The sequence below is a fragment of the Acanthochromis polyacanthus genome, chromosome 17 (genome assembly GCF_021347895.1).
Source record: "Acanthochromis polyacanthus isolate Apoly-LR-REF ecotype Palm Island chromosome 17, KAUST_Apoly_ChrSc, whole genome shotgun sequence".
NCBI classification, from domain to species: domain Eukaryota; kingdom Metazoa; phylum Chordata; class Actinopteri; family Pomacentridae; genus Acanthochromis; species Acanthochromis polyacanthus.
The window spans coordinates 14,950,039-14,968,242 of record NC_067129.1 but is presented as its reverse complement, the minus strand read 5'-3'; the positions used below and the strand labels follow the sequence as shown (position 1 = coordinate 14,968,242).

Sequence of the window (18,204 nt, the reverse complement as noted above, 5' to 3'; positions counted from 1 at the left end):
TAAAGAGTTAGATTTCCAAAGAGGCTCCACATTGTGCACACAAACTGTGTAACTTCATGTTGCCTAATCATGCATGTCCATGAGCCTTGTGCAACACATTGGAACATGCTGCTGTTGACTTTACAGAGACGTGTGCTACCTTAAATTCAAAAGGTGTGAATCTACAATAAATTTTAGCTCATGTTTATAGAGATACATTACTGTGCCAGTTTTGAGTCCCCTGAATTTTACTGTGAACATAACAGATGGCCAGGTGGTCATGTTTACATGAACCCAACATGAATCGCGTTTTTATGCCTTTTTTTTAAATTTTTTTTACAAAAACGTGTTGATTCTTCCACTTATGGAAGAGTGTAATGCATCTAAGGGTTAATGTGGTATAAATACTGCCGAGAAAATAAACATATTGCAGCCCATTTTGATGCTGGAAATATTGCATATCCCTTGTAGGTGGACAGCTTTGAGAAATGTCTAATCAGTCTGGCACATCTGCTTGTTGTTTTTGGTTTTTAGTCAACAAATGTACTGATATTATTGGAAACATGTGGACCTTTATATATATATATATATATATATATATATATATATATATATATATATATATATATATTCAGATTCTGAATCAACAGCATGTAAGAATCAGGTGTTTCAATGCATGAAAAAAAGTCTGAAAAAATAGATATCTTGAATAGCACTTTATATTTCAATCTAAATACAATATCATTCTAAAATTTCAGCTTTCCTTTTAAATATCCACAGTTTATGATTTGAGAGAAACTAGGAAAAAGGTTTCAAGCTAATTAGAAGTGACTGAGCAGAGGGAGATGAAATAACCGATATACAGAGAGATAAAAATCGTTATCTATCTTCCTCTAGTTTCTGTTAACATGGCAGAGTTAAAGTGACAGTCTTTAGAAAACACAGTCACGTGATCTTGGTCGCATCAAAGTTGAATTCAAAGTGTTTTTGCTCATCAGTTCTGACCCAGAACATGCCAGAATATGAAAACAGCTGACGGTGGTGAAGAAAACAAGTACGTGTTTATACAGTGCTTCCTATACTAGTGTGCCAGTCAGACCAGTTCTTCCAGTGCCTCTACCTGATAGGCTCCGGTGGGAGGGAAGTCCACCAGTCTGACGTCACCGGGGCGGACACTCAGGTGAGAGCAGACGGTGACTGCGGGTGGAAACGTCGAAACTGCTGGACTTTGGCTGTGAATTCGACACAAGGAAGAATTTTTGGTCCCTTTCCCGCTGTTTTAAAGCAGTGTTATCGCACAGAAACACCGTCTTGGGACAAAGGTGGAGCAGAAAACCGACATGTTTACCAGCAGCAGCTTCGTCTCGGTGCTATTGTTCCTCTACGCAGCAACAGGTGAGTAGTGGTGGCATTGCTCCAAAAAACATCTAGTCGACGATTAAACTGTGTATTTTTGACCAGCTTGACACAACAATGATGATAATAGTAGACATTTTGACCCTGAATATTAACTAGAACTGAACAGTTACAGTTGTCAGGCCTGACCCTGAAGTTTGGCCTGCTCGGTGTTTCTAATGTTTTTGTCAGTTTAGGAGGTTAAAAGTTAAAATTAGTGTCAATGGAATAAGATTCTTGCTTGTAAAATTCCAATTGCAGGATTCTAGCTATTATACATGTATATTTGTAGTTGGATACAACACCCTGAGCATTGAGAACAGCAGCAGCCACCTATTGTTGGCCTGTATGTGTAACTCATATGCATAAGCGCTCTTCCTGTTTTACAAACATGTATTGTTCCTTTATCTACCAATAAAGCATAATGTATCACTTTTACCATAATACTGTGACATAAGACACAAGTAAAATGGTTCATTCAGGCCATAATTGTCATTATTGAGCATCAGAATAATTGCAAATGCTTGAGTTGATTTCATGTGTATGTGTACAGAACAGTAAAGCTGAGATTGACAGTTATTTTCATTTTCGATTAATGTGTTGATTATTTGATTAGCTCTTGTTTCAAAAAATGGTCTGAATTGCTGATCGGTGTTCCCCAAAGCCCCTTCTAAAACTCTCCTCAAATGTCTTGTTTTGTCTGTAACGCAGTGGATAATCATTACAAGCTAAAGAAACCAGAAGATGTTCACATTAAGAAGCTTAGAATTTGGACCAAACTGAAGGTGAATAGTTTAACAGCTGATCAATTCTGAAATTATTGTTGAAGCTGAATTTAAAAGTCATAATTTTGACAAAAATACAGGCCCTGAGGTGATACTCAAGAGTCCCAAGATGAGTCTGAAAATAGATACACTGCTAAGAAAAGTGATTTTATCTTTTTAAAATTCACTACATTGTATGAAAGCAACATAATCATACCTACCCACACATACAGTTTATACAACATAAGTGAGTTCATGATGACTAAAATGTGATGCTAATTCATTAACATGAATCATAATTCAGTGTAATAAGCAAAGCTTGTGTTGACAGGTTGGTTCTGATACTATTTTTTTTCATTCCATTGTTTCAGTTGAGTAACCGCGAATTAACCCTGTTTCTTTGAAATGGGATTTACTCCTCATCAGGAAGAAGTGTGGCACTGAAATCACACGGCATTGTGCCATCTGAGACATGCATAGTGTTTGCAGGCCACAAGCAGAGTAGTTGGACTGGTTGGTGGACCTCATATTTCTGGATAAAGTCTTAGTTATTTCAGCTACGTTCCAGGCTGGTTACTGTTTCTCTTTGCTGTAGTGCAGCTGCATTCCTGATGTATAATGGGACACTGAGCAGCAGCTTACTGACATGCCTCTTCAAATTGTATTACAATGAACAAGCAAATTTGCTGCTATGTTTAAGGCGAATGTCCTCAGGCTCTCTAGTCTGTATTTCCAGTGATTTATCTTGGAAGTTAGTCACCATTCAAACGCTGAAAACTCACAAATTATGCAAACAAGGAAGTCACAAAGGGCTCCAGTTTCATTTTACACTGGAGCCTTATCTTCCCACCAAACCAAAACTGACTGTGCTGCCTTATCTCAGCTGAGACTCCCTGTGAGAAACACCTGCAGGCTTCAAGGAAATCTGTCATTAAAGTGTCTGCTATGAAAAATACCTCATGTGACTTAGAGTTATTGATGTAAGCATTATACTAGCATGCACATATACTTAAAGTCCTGCTTTGTTTATTTTGTCATTTTGTCGTAAACAGGGTGAGGTGGACAATGAATGACTCTGCACACAGTTAATAATTAACTGACGGTTGCTGTATTTCCCTGAAGCTTTTTTGTGTCTGTAAGGGCTCTGCAGGGAGGCAGTAGTTACATAATATATAATATAATGCTTAATGTAATAGCAGTTGTGTAATTTAAAGTAAAGCGGTGCAATAGATGAGCGTAAGGTGTGATAGATGGGCCTGTGCCTGCCTGCATTACTAATTTAAGTTGGCTGTTTCTCTGTAGTAGCACCGCTCTGCCTTGAAAGACCCAGTTTCAACCAGACTGTTGACAGTTTCACCGGAAGCTTTTTGGCTCAGCACGCAGGAATGAACCACATCTTTTTTTTTTTTCTTGTCCACACCCTGAAAGCTTCTGAGCATGCTCACAGTGTTTGGCAAAGTCAGTCTGTGAGTTATTCCTGTGATGATGATGACCTTATTTTAATTTGACATAGAATCATTTTAATTTTTTTTTTTATTTATTTATTTTTTTACAATTTAGTCCATAAATAATGAAACAGTTTTAACAAATGCTCATGCCAATTTCTCAATAGATACATAGGATTATTCAAATTGATAGTTTTATACAACTAACAGCCCCAAAACCAGAATTAGTGTTACTAGATTTCACACAGAAGACAAAGAAATCCAGAAACCGCCTCATTATAAACACAAACTGGGGTTTTTCCCCCATGAAACTGATGTGAAACAGATAATCAGAACAGTTGCTTTTAATATTTAGCTAGGTTGGTTTCTTAGACAGCGCACTCAGATATTCAGGTTCAGAATTCCACTTTATTTTGACTCCTTCTTACTCCCATGTGTCATCTCCTGACCTAAACCTGTCTTCTGTGTAAAGAGTACACAAAACTCCAGTTTTGAAAGCAGCTGAAGTAGAACACTGTTTTCAAGTGTTGTTTCCTGTTGATAATACATTTAGAACTGATGTCATTCTGCATCTAAGCTCATCTCAACCTTTATATCTGCTTCTTTCTGTATTATATTTTCTATATTTTATCTTTTTTTTAAAAATTTATTTTACTTTCACTTTCTATCCTACCCTAATATTCTGTGTTGTCTTATTGCTTACCCCTTTGCTGAATAATTATGCTGCTGTAACAACTGAATTTCCCTCTGGAGATAAAATAAAATCAGTCTAAGGCTTAGTTTAATATCTGTTGCTGAATCTTGCTGTCTGTTAATAAATATAACAGCAAAGAGTGCTTTTATGTTGTTTCCTATTAAGTCTTAACTTCATTTGAGGGACATCAAAAATACACACTGCCAGCTGTTTATCAGCCAAGTACTAAATTCCACTTTGGAATGTAAGGGGTCATGATAGACCACAGTTTTCCCACATGTACATCAGTCATATGTCTTTAATCTTGTCTCTTTGTACATTCTGTTGTTAATTTTTTCATATCAATACAAGTCAAAGACATTGTTGTGCTGAAACACAGTGAAAATTTAGACTTGGAACCCTTTTGAAATTATGAAGTTGCATGTCTGTCACTTAATTTGCCTTAAATCTAATTACTTTTTTATTTGAATCTTTGTGTGTCTAGGTGTCAGCGGCTTTTCAGTCACTGTGCAAAGTGATAATGACGTGAAAGAGAATGAAGGTGAGCCCTACAAACATGAAAAATCATTTAAATGTTTAAGGAGTGCCATATAACTTTTACCAGAGCAAAGCAATATCTCTTCTTTTCTTCATTTACAGAATAATATTTAATTACTACAAAATCAGATAAAAAAAAATTCTGGTTGGTCAAAACTACTAGTTTTAACCAACTTGTTTTGTATGTGGTTGAAGGGGGCAATTAAACTGTTAAAATCCATCTGAATGGAAACAGCAAGAGAAATGGTTCTTCCAAAAAAGTTTTTGCAGAAAAACAATAGTTATTGGATCTGATTCCAGCTTTATGAGTGCGTGTGTTGCTCTGTCATGTTTTCATTATTGTTGATGTGGAGTGACCAGACTTTAATCGGTGGTGGCTGTGGTCACCTCTGGGCTCCACTCCTGTGTCATGTCAGTTGTTTAATCTCACTCCCACTTAAAATCATAGAAAGTTTTCAAGGAGAAATGAAAAAACAAGATAAAATTTTCCTTCACTCAGTCATACATTGATTATGACCACCTGCCTAGTATTGTGTTGGTCCCCTTTATGCTGCTAAAGCTCCTCTGACCCAGTGGGGCATGGACACAGGACCTCTGGGGAAGTCCTTTGGCACCGGGATGGTTTCAGTGAATTCTGTGGGTCCTGTGGCTTGCAGAGTAGGACCTACCTAGATCAGGTTTATCCTGGTACATGCCACAGATGCTCAGTAAGATCTGGATCTGGGGAGTGTGGAACCCAGGTGAACACCTTAGCTCTGTTGTGTTCCAGTTTTTGCAGTGTGTCGGGGTGCTTTGTCCTGCTGAGAGTGGCAACTGGCATGAAGGGCTGCTGTTGCCATGGAGGGTTGGGGGATTGCTTGACCTGCAATGTGTAGGTGGGTGGTACATGTCAAACATCCACATGAATGTGAGGACTCAAGGCTTCCCAGCAGAACGTTGCGTTATAACAAGATATTCGATGTTATTCACTTCACCTGTCAGTGGTCATAATGCTGTGGCTGATCCAGGCGTGAACTAACCGTGACGTCACCCGTTGGTTTCAACGCCGAGAAAATGAAGCCCGGATTTTGCTACTTCCTGGTCGCCGTTTTGGATTTTTTGGAGCCAGTGACTTAAAAAGCGTCATCAAACAGACTGGACCGGAGAGCAACTAGGGGCAGGATTGGCTGAGGACTCTCTTATCCCGCCCACATTTTACCGCAGAGGCTTCTGTTGCCGTCTATCAAGTATAGCCACGCCCCCTTGCTCCACCAACTTTAACGATTTATTTAGAATTCAGTATTGATTTATTTTAAGATCGGCCACCTGATCTCTCATTTTGACCTTGAAAACTAACGGAAAAAAAAATCCTGAGCTGTAGAAAATCAGTCTATCAAATTTGATTTTTTCCAAAAATGAATTGGGGTCTATGGAGCAAAAGCTTTTTGGAGCCAACCCTAGCGGACGGCGTGATATTGATTTTGACTAGAGTTGCACCAAATGACGCGTCGACGAGTCGTCTGAGCACGATATGTCATCAAAAGCGGAAGTGAGCGCACAATGCAACAGAAATTCCCTTCCGACCGGAGCGCGGAACACGGATGCAGCGTGCATACATAATACATGCACGATGCCGCGCCAATGTTCATCCGTGTTCCGCGCTCCGGTCGGAAGGGAATTTCTGTTGCATTGCGCGCTCACTTCCGCTTTTGATGACGTATCGTGCTCAGACGACTCGTCAACGCGTCGTTTGGTGCAGCCCTATTTTTGACACTTCCGGGTTGGCTTCAATTCTGGAGCCAGATGCTACGTCCACTACATATGCAGTCTATGGGCTGATCAGTGTATATGTTCTGCTGAATAGGAGATGATTGTTGTGTACCTGTCCTACTCATATTCTTTAATTGAGTTTGATGACTTTTGTTTGAAACTGATGTTTACAAGCATCTTAAGACTTGCAGTAAAAGAGACGTGTCTAGATGTGTGGTACAGGAAAGAGAAATATCACAGAGGAATTTGAACTCACTGCATGTCGTCTTAACCATCAAAAATCTCCATTTAACATCCATGAAATATACTGTAGCCGAAATATATCTACTGCAGAGGTGCATGTTATTGCACCTCTGGGTTTGTTGTTGACCTGTGACCTCTTAATGCAAATTTAATACAGTTTAATTAATATACAGAAAAAACAAACGCAGGGTAACAAAAATATATATTTTTTTGATTTAGTAAAGTCTACGTGCAGTTTTTTTCATTAGGTTATTCGCAGACTCTAAGAGTTGTATTTGATAATTCCTGCTTATTATATGCTCAATATTAAGTCTTTCATTATATACCAATGTGAACTCTATTAATTCTGTTTTTTAGCGACTGACCTCAAATGCCAATATTCAGCAGACTTCGGTTCAAACCCCAGAATTGAATGGAAATTTAAGGATACAAAAGACTCACAGGCATATGTGGTTTATAATGGGAAACTAACAAGTAAGTAGACTGACTTTTTTTTGTTGTCGTTGCTTGTCTTTATTTAACATTTTATCTAGATTTTCATGAAAGTTAAAAAAGTTGAGTTAGCATACACAGTATATGTTCCACTAGTCTGAATTTCAAAACTCTCCTACATATCTCAGCTGGTTCCAGTTTTTATACCATTTTCATGTAATTACTCACAAAATGATTGGCTGATACTGTGTGAAATAACATATTATGTTTTTAAAATGTATTTTGCAGACATTTTGTTGATAAATACCTCTTGGCTACAAGCAAAAAAAAAAAAAAAGTCTGATTACTGCCACAAATTCAAAATGTCAGTTAGTCAATGGTGAATGAGTGCATGCATGTCACTGTGTGTTTCATTATACAGATTCAGAATTTAACATTTTCTGTTGCTAAAGAACACATTCAGAGGTCTGTACAGATCTGGCTTTCACTCAGTGCTTTGTGGCAATCATGCAATGCTGCAACTCTTCCACAGCGCCATACGCCGACCGCGTGCAACTGTATGACGGCAGTAACCTGAGATTTTCCAAGGTGACTCGTAAGGACAACGGAGAGTACAGCTGTGAGGTGTCTAATGGCAGTAATCAATTAGGGGAAGGCAAAGTGATGCTGATTGTTCAAGGTAAGACTCCTTTGTATGTAACTTTCTGGTGACACATCTATAATCCACCAACCATCAGATAACTGCTATTTAGATGTAAAAGTCATTGCCTAATGTTAATGTAATGTAATGGAGGCTTTGTATTCTTGTGAAGAAGTGATCCAGATTTACATTTTGTCCTGCAGTGCCTCCATCGCCGCCCGTGTGTCGGATCCCCACAGCAGTTACGACAGGCAAGACGGCCGTCCTGTCCTGCTACGATGCCGACGGTTCGCCTCCTCCCACATACCAGTGGTTCAAAGATGGCACCCTTCTGCCCACTGATCCCACCTCACTTGCTGCCTTCAAAAATTACACCTACAAAATGAACACAGTAACTGGCAAACTGGTCAGCGACAACTCATTACTCTGCAGCTTTTATACAGGTCATTTTGTAATCCACCTAAAACTCAAGTATTTTCTGTCGGGGTGCAGGAGTTTCCTCGTGCAACCAAGATGGACTCGGGTCAGTACTTCTGTGAGGCTGTCAACAGCGCTGGTCCTGCTCAACGCTGCAAAGCTGTGAGAATGGAAGTCCGTAAGTGCTGTTCATGTTAATTTCAGGCAGAACTTTTTCAAATCTGACAGAGAATGAAGTGAAGTAAAAGTCAGTGGAGTGCTGAACTGAAATGGTCACATCAAATGAGTTCATCTGAGTAGAAATTGTAATTATATGGTTTCATACTAGTTTACCTCAGCATGATATTTGTGTACAATGCAGCTAATTAACCTCAAAATGTAATTGTTTTTTTTTCCTAAGGTGATCTGAACACTGGCGGAATTGTTGCTGGTGTAATAGTGGCTCTGCTGCTCGTGGCCCTGCTGGTATTTGGCATTTGGTATGCCAACAAGAAAGGATATCTGCCCAGTGAGTTTTCTACTTTATGCTTGAATGATAGCATTCGTCCTCCTGTCCTCATCAGTATTCTGATATTGATCTGTGAGTAGTGAGCTTTAAGTTAATTAAAATCAAGCTGGAAAAATAAATCTACATCTTATGCTGCACAAAGTTCAGACTCAGGCAGTGGTACGGGAAGAAGAGATAGCTGGTGGTGGTGCTGTGAGGTCGAGGGGAAAGGAAAGGAATGGTCATTGATGCATTAAACCCATGAGAACATAAGAAGGGCAGACTGTTGCATATTTGTAATAATTAGGGGTTGTCTGATGAGAGGATGGGCTGCACAGTGGATGAAGCTAGAACATCCCCGGTTCGCATCCCAGCCTGGGCCTGGGATCTTTCTACATGGAGTTTGCATGTTCTCTCTGTGCAAGTGTGGGTTTTCTGTAGGTTCTCCGGCTTCCTCACACAGTTCAAAAACATGCTGAAGTACGCTGATAATTCTAAATTGCCCATAGGTATGACTGTGAGAGTTCTTGTTTGTCTCATAGACTGGTAACCTGTCCAGAGTGTCTCTTACCTTCAGTCAGCTGGGATAGAGTCCAGCCCCCCACAGATCCTGAGTCCAGCCTCGCCACCCCCCCCCCCCCCCCCCCCCCCCCCCCAAGATCCTAATGAGGATCAAGAGGTGTATAGATAACAAATGATTAAAGGATCCAATATTCTGCAGTTTTCTGATTATTCCCATTTTTAAAAAAGCAATTTACGTTAAAATAAATGACTTCAGAATGTGCTGTTTTGTTTGTGATGCAGTTCTCTATCAGTAGTCACCACTCTGTGGTCTCGAGCAACATCCCCCTCTCCCTTATTGGCTACATGTCACAAGTAATAGCCTTTTACCGCCAACGGCTACTTTGCCACAAACAGGCACAGAGGAAAGCGTCTGCAGACTGGAATAGCTCCAGTGAGTGAGCAGAGTTTGGTCTCGAAGGCAAATGTTTCCAGATTTTTGACAAACCTCACAATCTTCTGCACCTGGATGTTTCAAAGTTATTACTCAAAAGGCCATATCTGATTTTTATTCAAGGTGAGAGGTCCGTAACGACTAGGAATAACAAAACAACCTTTATTTAACCCTCTTAACTTTTAAGAAACTTGCATTCAAGTTTAAGACAGCCAAGCTACTTAAAATACATTCAAGCCTAGTGGGAGAGATTGCCTGTTAACCTGCGATCAGTTGCAGCAGTGTGAGCTCTGAACTCGTGATTACACCACAAACGTCACATCTCTTGTGATTGGGATGGCATGAAACTGAGGCAGACACGGCTCAGACTGTCATACCAGATTTATTTATGACTCTACATTGACACTAGTTACAGAAATAATTTACAACAAGAACAAGATGCATTCTATGTCTGCTATTTTGAAGCTGATAGCAAATTGTTTGGTGTAACGGCTCGTAACAACTTCATTACAGCCTCAAGGATGGGGTTATAGAAGAAATTAAAACGGTGTTCATGAAGGAACAGGATCACACTGAAAAATATCTAACTACACTGTGTATTCAGTGCACTGATCAATAGAGAATTTATTTCAAAATGGAAAACATTACACTTCATAATGTATTTATAGCAAGATGTGTGGAGTCAGTTCGGATCCGGACAGAGATCCAGACTTACTTTCAGAAGTGCTGCTCTACACTGAAGTTGTAAAAAACTGTTTAAATGAGTATCCAAGCTACACTAAGACATAATGGTCCAGGAACTTAACTGTGCTATCATCTGCTAACAGGCTAGCTGTCAACAGATTGTGTTATTGTAAATTTTGACACCAACATTTTTACAGATTTTTACTGCTATGGAATATTTGTCTCCTTGATTACAAATAATCATTGTCTGGAAAAAAAACCCTATTTGTAACTCATTCCAAGTATTTATCCCTACTGATGTTGTTTTTTTTCTTCCTATTACAGAGAAGAGTGAAAGGTGAGAGGATTTTCTTTTATATAGTGTCTAGTTTGATTTCATTTCATACCATTTCTTTGTTTAAATGCATGTACATATAAAAACTACTCTTTAATCTCCATGACTCACTCAAAAATGTTTCTAATTCTCCCTGCAGCAAACCAAGGCCTAACGTGGTCTACCAGCCTCCATCATCATATGATGGTGGTGATGAGGAGGATGTACGTATGACGCTATTCCTGTTTTAGCTCTAAACATTGTTTTTATTCCGAGAGATGCTGCACATCTTACAGTCAGATATGTTTGGTTTGTTAAGGACCGAACATAACTGACTTTTCTCTATGTTAAAACGGATGAAGCTGAAAAATCACTCTTCTGATTATGATGTTTGATGTGTTTGTTCCTTAGGGGGATTTCAAACAGAAGTCATCGTTCGTGGTATAGTCTGCCGGCAGCAGTCTCTGCAGACATCATCTTGGTTTCTCTGCGTGTGATTTTTCTTGAAGATTTTCGATATCAAAGTTGCAGTTTTTGTAGAATGTGATTGACCTGACCTGTCCACTGTGGCGTCTCAGATGTGTCAGCAAATGAGATTTATAGGGAATCATTTACTGCAGATCCATAATGACATCTCTTTTGTACACTGATAGGTTTTGTTTTTAGTAGTGGAATGATCTGTGGCTAACTGACCAGTTTTAGCCTCAAACATTTTTTCACTTAAGGATGAATTGAGTGCTTCTGTGTGCTTTTCATTTTAGTCTTCTACCAGAACTATAAATGATGAACTCGTGTGAACTTATCAGAAACCCCCAGTACCGATAAATGAAAAAAATAAATCTTGAAATATAAATCCTTTATAGCACTGCACAAGCTCAGCAGACACAATTTTCTCTGCTTTTATTACATGTACTGACCCAACACCTTAATTTCCGCCAGTGCACCTCTCTTATCATATCTATCACAGCTCAGTGTTGAGAGAGGCGTTTCATTTCTGCCTTTTTTACACAAAACTGTAGAACTCTTGTAAGGTACAAGATTATTTTTCTATTAAGGTTTTTTTTTTTTTTTTTAGTTTTTCTGTCTTGTAAATACCAGATGTGTTTTTATATTTGTGATTCAGATCAACTCATCTGTAAAGAGTAGTGGTTCCTGAGCCTCCTGACATTAACTAAAAAGTTTACTGTATTTGTAGCATTTGTGTTTTAGGTGCTTTAACATATCTGACAATATTGCATTCACATTTTATCTGCTACTTTTGTCTGAGACATAAACCTTTTGAGACAAACACATCAGTTGTGATACAATACACATAAATGAATTGGAAAGTTTTTAAATAATAGTTTTTTTTGTTTATAAGGCACTGTGTTCAGTCTTATAATGATAATCACCTAAAGTGTTCTGACATGAAATTCCCTCGCCTACCTCTGGACGGTAAAATGACATTAATTTTGTTTCATTTGTTATCCACGATATCCACAAATCCTCAGGTCATGTGCTTAGTAGTTTGAGAATACATTTTACGACTTTGCATGAACTATCAGGTTCAATATTTAAATCGGAAGGAACATATTTTCTACATTTTTTTTTTCTTTTTAGAAATTTTGAAGCTGACGATTGTAACTTTGGTGTTTAAATAAAACTTTAAAGAATATTAAATGAAGTCTACGTTTGTGCCTGGACTGTAATATTCACCCTTGTATTATTGCAAATAAGCTACATTTTAGCTTATCTGTACTCTTTCTGTTTATGTGGATTTGTCAGGAAATTTATAAAAGGTATTTATTTTTTACAAAGGTCTCTGCATGAAGGTGAGAGAATTGGCTGTGAAGACTGACAGCTCGGTGTCAATACCAAAATATGTGAAGAATCTTCAAACACACCCTCATTATATAGTACATTTTAAAGTAATATGTAAGCACTGGTGGAAAGTATCAAAGTACTTTTTTTTTCTTTTTTTTTTTTACTTGTGTACAACATTGAGGTACTTGTGTATTGAGTATTTTCGTTTTAGGCCACTTAATTCAACTCCACAACACTTCAGTGGGAAATGTACTTTCTATTCCACTACATTTATTTTACAGTGTTAGTTGGTTGTTCGGTGAAGATTTTACACAATTATGAAATATCCTAAAATACAACCCACTGGTAAAGATAACAGTGTTTTTCAACCTTCACCCTTTTCAGACTGACATTACTGATGTGTTTATTTTTTAGCAGCTTCCCTCTAAACTTTTCTCATGGTTTCATTTCCATAAATATTCAAATGATCCAATTTCTCACCAAAAATCAAAGTTGCATCTACTTTCCCTGTATGTAAAGCAGTATTTAAAGAATTTCAAACCAGCTCCGACTGCAGCAGCTATAATAGTACCATGCTGCTGGCAAACTAACCCTGTGCCTTTTAAACAAAAGCAGTACTTTAACTACATTTAGTTGCAAATACTCACTTTTACCGGATTTTTCATGCAGAACTTTAACTTGTAAAGAAGTATTTCTACATTGCTGCATTGTTACTTTTACTTAACTGCAGAACAGAAACCCCTTTTCTGACAATGTTTAAAGCTGCTTGAACATGATCCAGTAAAGTTTAAAGCTCAGAGCGCATGTAAGTAGCAGCAGTAAGTAATTAAATATCATACTTTTTCGTCACATGCTGCATGTTAACATAATTTCATGTCTAAACAATGACACCTAGTGTTCTGCACAAAACTACAGAGAAACATAAACTTTACATCCACCTTCCAACCTGCCTGAGCACATATTTCCTATCAGCTTTGATAAGAAGCACTGGACACATTTAATTCTGAACATATTTGCTGCAGTCTGGGAAGTTTATAACCACTGTGTTGCATTTCTAACAGTTAAGAGACATAAAACATACACTTATGTGTGTTCCCAGTGGTTTAGCCTCTAACTGGGTCCTGATCCTGATTGATTTCTTAACCATAAGTACTAAACATTCCAATTACAATATTATCATACTCCCATAGCCAGACCATTACAGTGGTATTAGCTATGTTTTTCCTCTAACAGTGTCCAGCCACAGGAGAGTGCCACGTTACCAATAATTTCCATAACACAATCAGCCTCCTAATGTGATGGGAGCTGTTTAAAGAAGTAAAGCTAAAGAGGGCTGTAGGAGCCCAGGATGCCTCAACAGATAAGTTTCAGAATAAAATGCATGCACTTAAATGGATTAGTATGCAGTCAGCACACAGAGGATCCTGATCTTGAGCATGATGAGATGTTGATTGCTTTATTAGCAAGTTTATTTCTGTTGCACCTCATCACACAGAGGTTATTCAAAGTGCTTTACAGGCGAGGGTAAAATGAAATTTAAATAAAAATCAAATAAATAATGTAAAAGTTGAATTATAAACAAAGCAGGATACAATTCAATTATAGGTAAATGGAGTTATTGAAAAAACTATAGACATTATGATTACAGTGCAAACAAAAGTTCTGGAATGAATAAAGCATATTTTAGAAGTGCTGTCTTTCGCTCTCTTGTGAAAATGACGACATTTGGGGCTATGTTTGGGGATATGTTCCGAGGTGGAATTGGTTCCAGCTGTCAGCAGGAGAAAGACTAGATTTAACTTTGTCTGCTCTGAACTCAGACCACTGAGAGACTTAAAACTCTAAGAAGGGCCTTAAATTCACATCTATATTAAAGTGGAAACCAGTGCAGGGATCTAAGGACTGGAATTATGTGTTGTCTTTTCTTGGTGTTTGTCTGTATTCTAAAAGCAGCATTTTGAATGAGTTGAAATTTGAACAAGAGCTTATTTTTTACTTTTAAAACTATATTTTCCTTGCTCATTTTAAATGAAACGAAAAATTTGACAATTTTAATGAACAAAGCTTTGAGTAAACAGGGTTGTAATTAGGAAAATACTACCGGAAACTTCCCCAAAATATGTTTAAAATAAATAGTTTATATGGGATAAAACCAGAGGGTTGCTGTGGCAACTGAAGATGGCGTGCTGCTCTTGTTGCCCTGTACTGCGCATGCGCTGATCGTCGACAGCCGCTTCGCAGGCAGGAAATGTGAGCAACTTTTTCCACCATGTAGCCCCTCGTCCGTACTTTTCGTCACTTTGACTGAAGTAACCCGACTGTTTTTTCCCCACGTGGTTCGCAACAGCACGTTTAACCGGAAGGAGCGGGGGTTACTTTTAATTTTCGTCTTATTCGCTTTAAAAGCCGCGCAGATTTACGGTCCTCTCACAAACGGCGTCCTGTCCCTTTAAGCGAGGGGCCGCGCAGTCCGAGCCGCAGCCTTCCTACAGGCTGAAGCTACGCTCACTCAGGACCCATTCAGAAATAAAGACATCGTTTGGAAAGGAAGCGTCTGATTTTTCATTCAGCGAAGTCAGAGATGTCCACCTCTGAGCGGGCAGGAGTCCCTTCTTATGGCTGATGTTTGGGCTTCACGTCCGGCGGAGGCTCGATCCAGCGCCGAGCGAACACACACACAACCAAAAACATGCTCGCTTCCTGGCAGCGTTTGGTGATTTCTTCATCTTAAACAGCCGCCAGAAGCTTCCGTCCTTCTTTTATTTTTCAATTCTCTACCAAATGAACACACTCCAGAGCCGCCGGGGACCTGACATGCCTACGGAGCAGTGAGTTATGGCAGCTAAAGAGGACCTGTACGCCAAAGTGACCCCGCGGAGGCAGCGCCAGAGCCGGCCGAGCACGATCAAACACGGCTCCACTCTGGACGTGCTGCTGTCCATGGGCTTCCCCAAGACCAGGGCGTGAGTACCCAGCTGCACACACACGCACTGCTGGGCATCGTGAATCAGGCTTTTCCAGCAGCATCCACTTGCTATTCAAAGTTTCCTTTATGAGGAGCATGTCTGCAGCTGAATGTCTGCTCAGCTGTGCATGTTGTTAACACATGTCACAGCCTCTGGGGTCTTTCCAAGTGACCCCTTTTAAACTGCTCTGAATCCACAGCTTTATTGCATGCTGCACAACAGAGTCAGGCAGTAGTGACTCGTTTAGGTTGTCTGCTTTTAGAGTTATTTTCAATATTTTAGCACACATTACATAAAACAAACAGTCACCTGTATTTGGGGACACTTTTTTCTTCCTGCTATGATGCTACAGTGATGTGAGGATGTTGGATGGAACACAAAAAACTATAAACTATATATTTACTCATTGTGCCTAGATATAAAAATCTGGCATAAATTGATACAGAAATGACACAAATTGGTATGTAAACATCAATCAGAATGCAGGAAATCATGTGTTTAATGCTCAGAACTTCTTGCAGAACAACCCCCGTTCAATGCGTCCTCCACCCCAGTGGTCAATCTAAACACATCCATGCTTGAATCACTAATATCTCAGAACTGTATACAAGTACAGAAATACTACTTGTCTGCTACCATGCTGGAGATGCTCAGTGTCTCTGATTCAGGCGTTTCACTCACCATCTCTCCTTTGGTTTTCAATGAAAATCTGATCCTGCGGGCATTTCCTGCTTCTCAATACTTCTTTTCATTCATCTTGGAGCGAAGAAGTTGCCAGGAAACAAGCAGCACTGGCTTGTGACTGTAGTCTGTAGATTATGTAATTATGTTTAAAAAATGACAATGTGTAGTCTGCCTGCTGCTGGTGTTTGTGCTCTCAAACACAACGTCTCTGTTAATAATTTATGGACGTACGCTAAATAATTTGGTTTACACAGGACTGTAGTACGTTTTTTATGGGAAAACTCTAAATAGTCTTTCTCATGAAGCCTGAAACATTTCTGCATTAAAACCAGGGTTGCAACTAATGATTACTTTCAATTTTGATTAACTTTGGTCTATAAAATGTCAGCAATAGTTGAAGAAGTTCAAGTTCACATCATCAAATGTCGTATTCGTCCACAGCTCGAAGTGTTAGTTTATACAGGAGTTATAAACAGAAAATATTCAAATTTAAGAGACTGGAATCAGAGATTTTTTTGATTTTTTTTCCATAAAAAAATACTATAACCAGTTGATCAATTATCAAAATACCTGGCGGTTGATATTATAATGGAAAACTGCTCGAAGTAAAACCAGAAAAATTAAAAATGTTGAATATAGAGATGCTTTGTTGTCAGTGTTTGAGAGAGAAACTTGCAGAATGCAGCATTTTTGTTGTAAACTCGGCTTTATAAACCCCAAGTTAAGTCTGTAAGGAGCTAAAACCAGTCACTTTATCTCTGCTTAAATCGCTTAACACCTAAACACAAGTGTTGATGTGTCTCCTGTCGGAAAGGAAACTGAACAAGTAGCAAATTTTAAGTTCTACACAGTTCAGTTTTTACGCCTCGGCCTCCTCTCGCTGCATGAACTCGACCTAATCACATAGTCTATAATCGTAATGTCACATCTTTGTTCATGCTGTCAGAGATTCCCACATTAGACCATATTAACCCTGATAATTTAACAGCACACAAAAGCCTTTCTGTACGTGCAGTAGGCTTAAAAATCGTCTCTCAGGTATTAAAAGAAATGTGAAATGGTTCACTTTTGTCTGCGCTGGCAGTAATCTCCAAACACCGTGATTAACTTCCACATCTATTCTTTTCTTCGGTGTCTGAATTGCAGGATAGAAAACCATCTCCACATTGTAAAACAACACATGAAAATTTAGCAGCGACTGTTGACAGTTATCCGAGCCTCGCTAAGGAGGGTAAAAGAGTTGAACAGTCTTTCTTCAGACAGACGCGGTCTCTCCAAAATTAAGTCTTTTTATCCTCTGCAGAACTGACTAAGGTCATCCAGGCTTTGATCGTGTCAGACTGCAGCTCTGTTTGCTGCTGCCAAATCAACAACTCCACACAGAATGAGTGACTGGGTTTGGTTATATTTGCAGACTCGCATCTATTATTGATGACAGACTAATACGCTTTGATTTGATCGAGGTTATACATTTATAATGAAGCAGAATAATTTAGTGTCATTACCTTCAAGGCTGTTTGGTCTGATGTTAGTGCAGACACGATAACGACGAGGGGAAACGATACAGATAGTTGTGAAGCACAAACATGTACACAGAAATTTCCAGAAACAAGGACTCTCATTCAAGCAGAAAAAAAGAACTCATCTTTAACTTATTTTATTGTGTGTTTTGTCACTTTTGGCAAGTAAATTACACTCAAAATTCAAGCTTAGGGAGGTAGAGAGAGTTTTTAACCGTAACATAAGTTGCTCCAATGTTTGACTGTCATTATTTTTTATGATATTATCAGACATGCATTATTAACATCACATTAATATTTCATTTTTTCAATATCTCAGTACAAACACAAAGGTGTTTTGTGTGCATCACTCGTGGATGTTTATGCTTATTGATTGTGTTGTGTGCTCTTCTTTGTGGCACAGTTGTTATTTCAGCAGTGGAGTCTTTTCACTCCCAGAAAACGGGCAGAAAGAGTTGGTGACCAGCTGGTGACCGACCCAAATGGAGCTAAAAAAA

The 18,204-nt window shown here is 38.8% G+C and overlaps 2 protein-coding genes across 2 annotated transcripts in view; both read left to right on the top strand.

Moving 5' to 3' along the window:
- Positions 1–980: 980 nt before the first annotated feature.
- f11r.1 (F11 receptor, tandem duplicate 1) lies at positions 981–12,422 on the top strand. The gene is made up of 10 exons (XM_022188823.2): positions 981–1,374; positions 4,762–4,818; positions 7,164–7,280; positions 7,771–7,917; positions 8,082–8,284; positions 8,371–8,473; positions 8,696–8,803; positions 10,746–10,758; positions 10,895–10,958; positions 11,146–12,422. The coding sequence occupies exons 1-10, from the start codon at positions 1,320–1,322 to the stop codon at positions 11,179–11,181; spliced, it is 903 nt and encodes a 300-aa protein (XP_022044515.1). The 5' UTR covers positions 981–1,319; the 3' UTR covers positions 11,182–12,422.
- A 2,340-nt stretch (positions 12,423–14,762) lies between these two features.
- Positions 14,763–18,204, top strand: part of ubash3ba (ubiquitin associated and SH3 domain containing Ba) — a 28,935-nt gene continuing 25,493 nt past the window's right edge. The window contains exon 1 of the mRNA XM_022188832.2: positions 14,763–15,500. Coding sequence (XP_022044524.1) covers positions 15,373–15,500 — 128 coding nt within the window. The 5' untranslated portion in view covers positions 14,763–15,372. The remainder of the gene's footprint in view (positions 15,501–18,204) is intronic.

Coding starts and splice junctions, on each gene's coding strand:
- f11r.1 (XM_022188823.2), top strand. CDS start 1,320: ATGTTTACCAGCAGCAGCTTCGTCTCGGTGCTATTGTTCCTCTACGCA. Junction 7,918..8,081: donor AGTGATGCTGATTGTTCAAG/GTAAGACTCCTT, acceptor TTTGTCCTGCAG/TGCCTCCATCGCCGCCCGTG. Junction 8,474..8,695: donor AGCTGTGAGAATGGAAGTCC/GTAAGTGCTGTT, acceptor TTTTTTCCTAAG/GTGATCTGAACACTGGCGGA.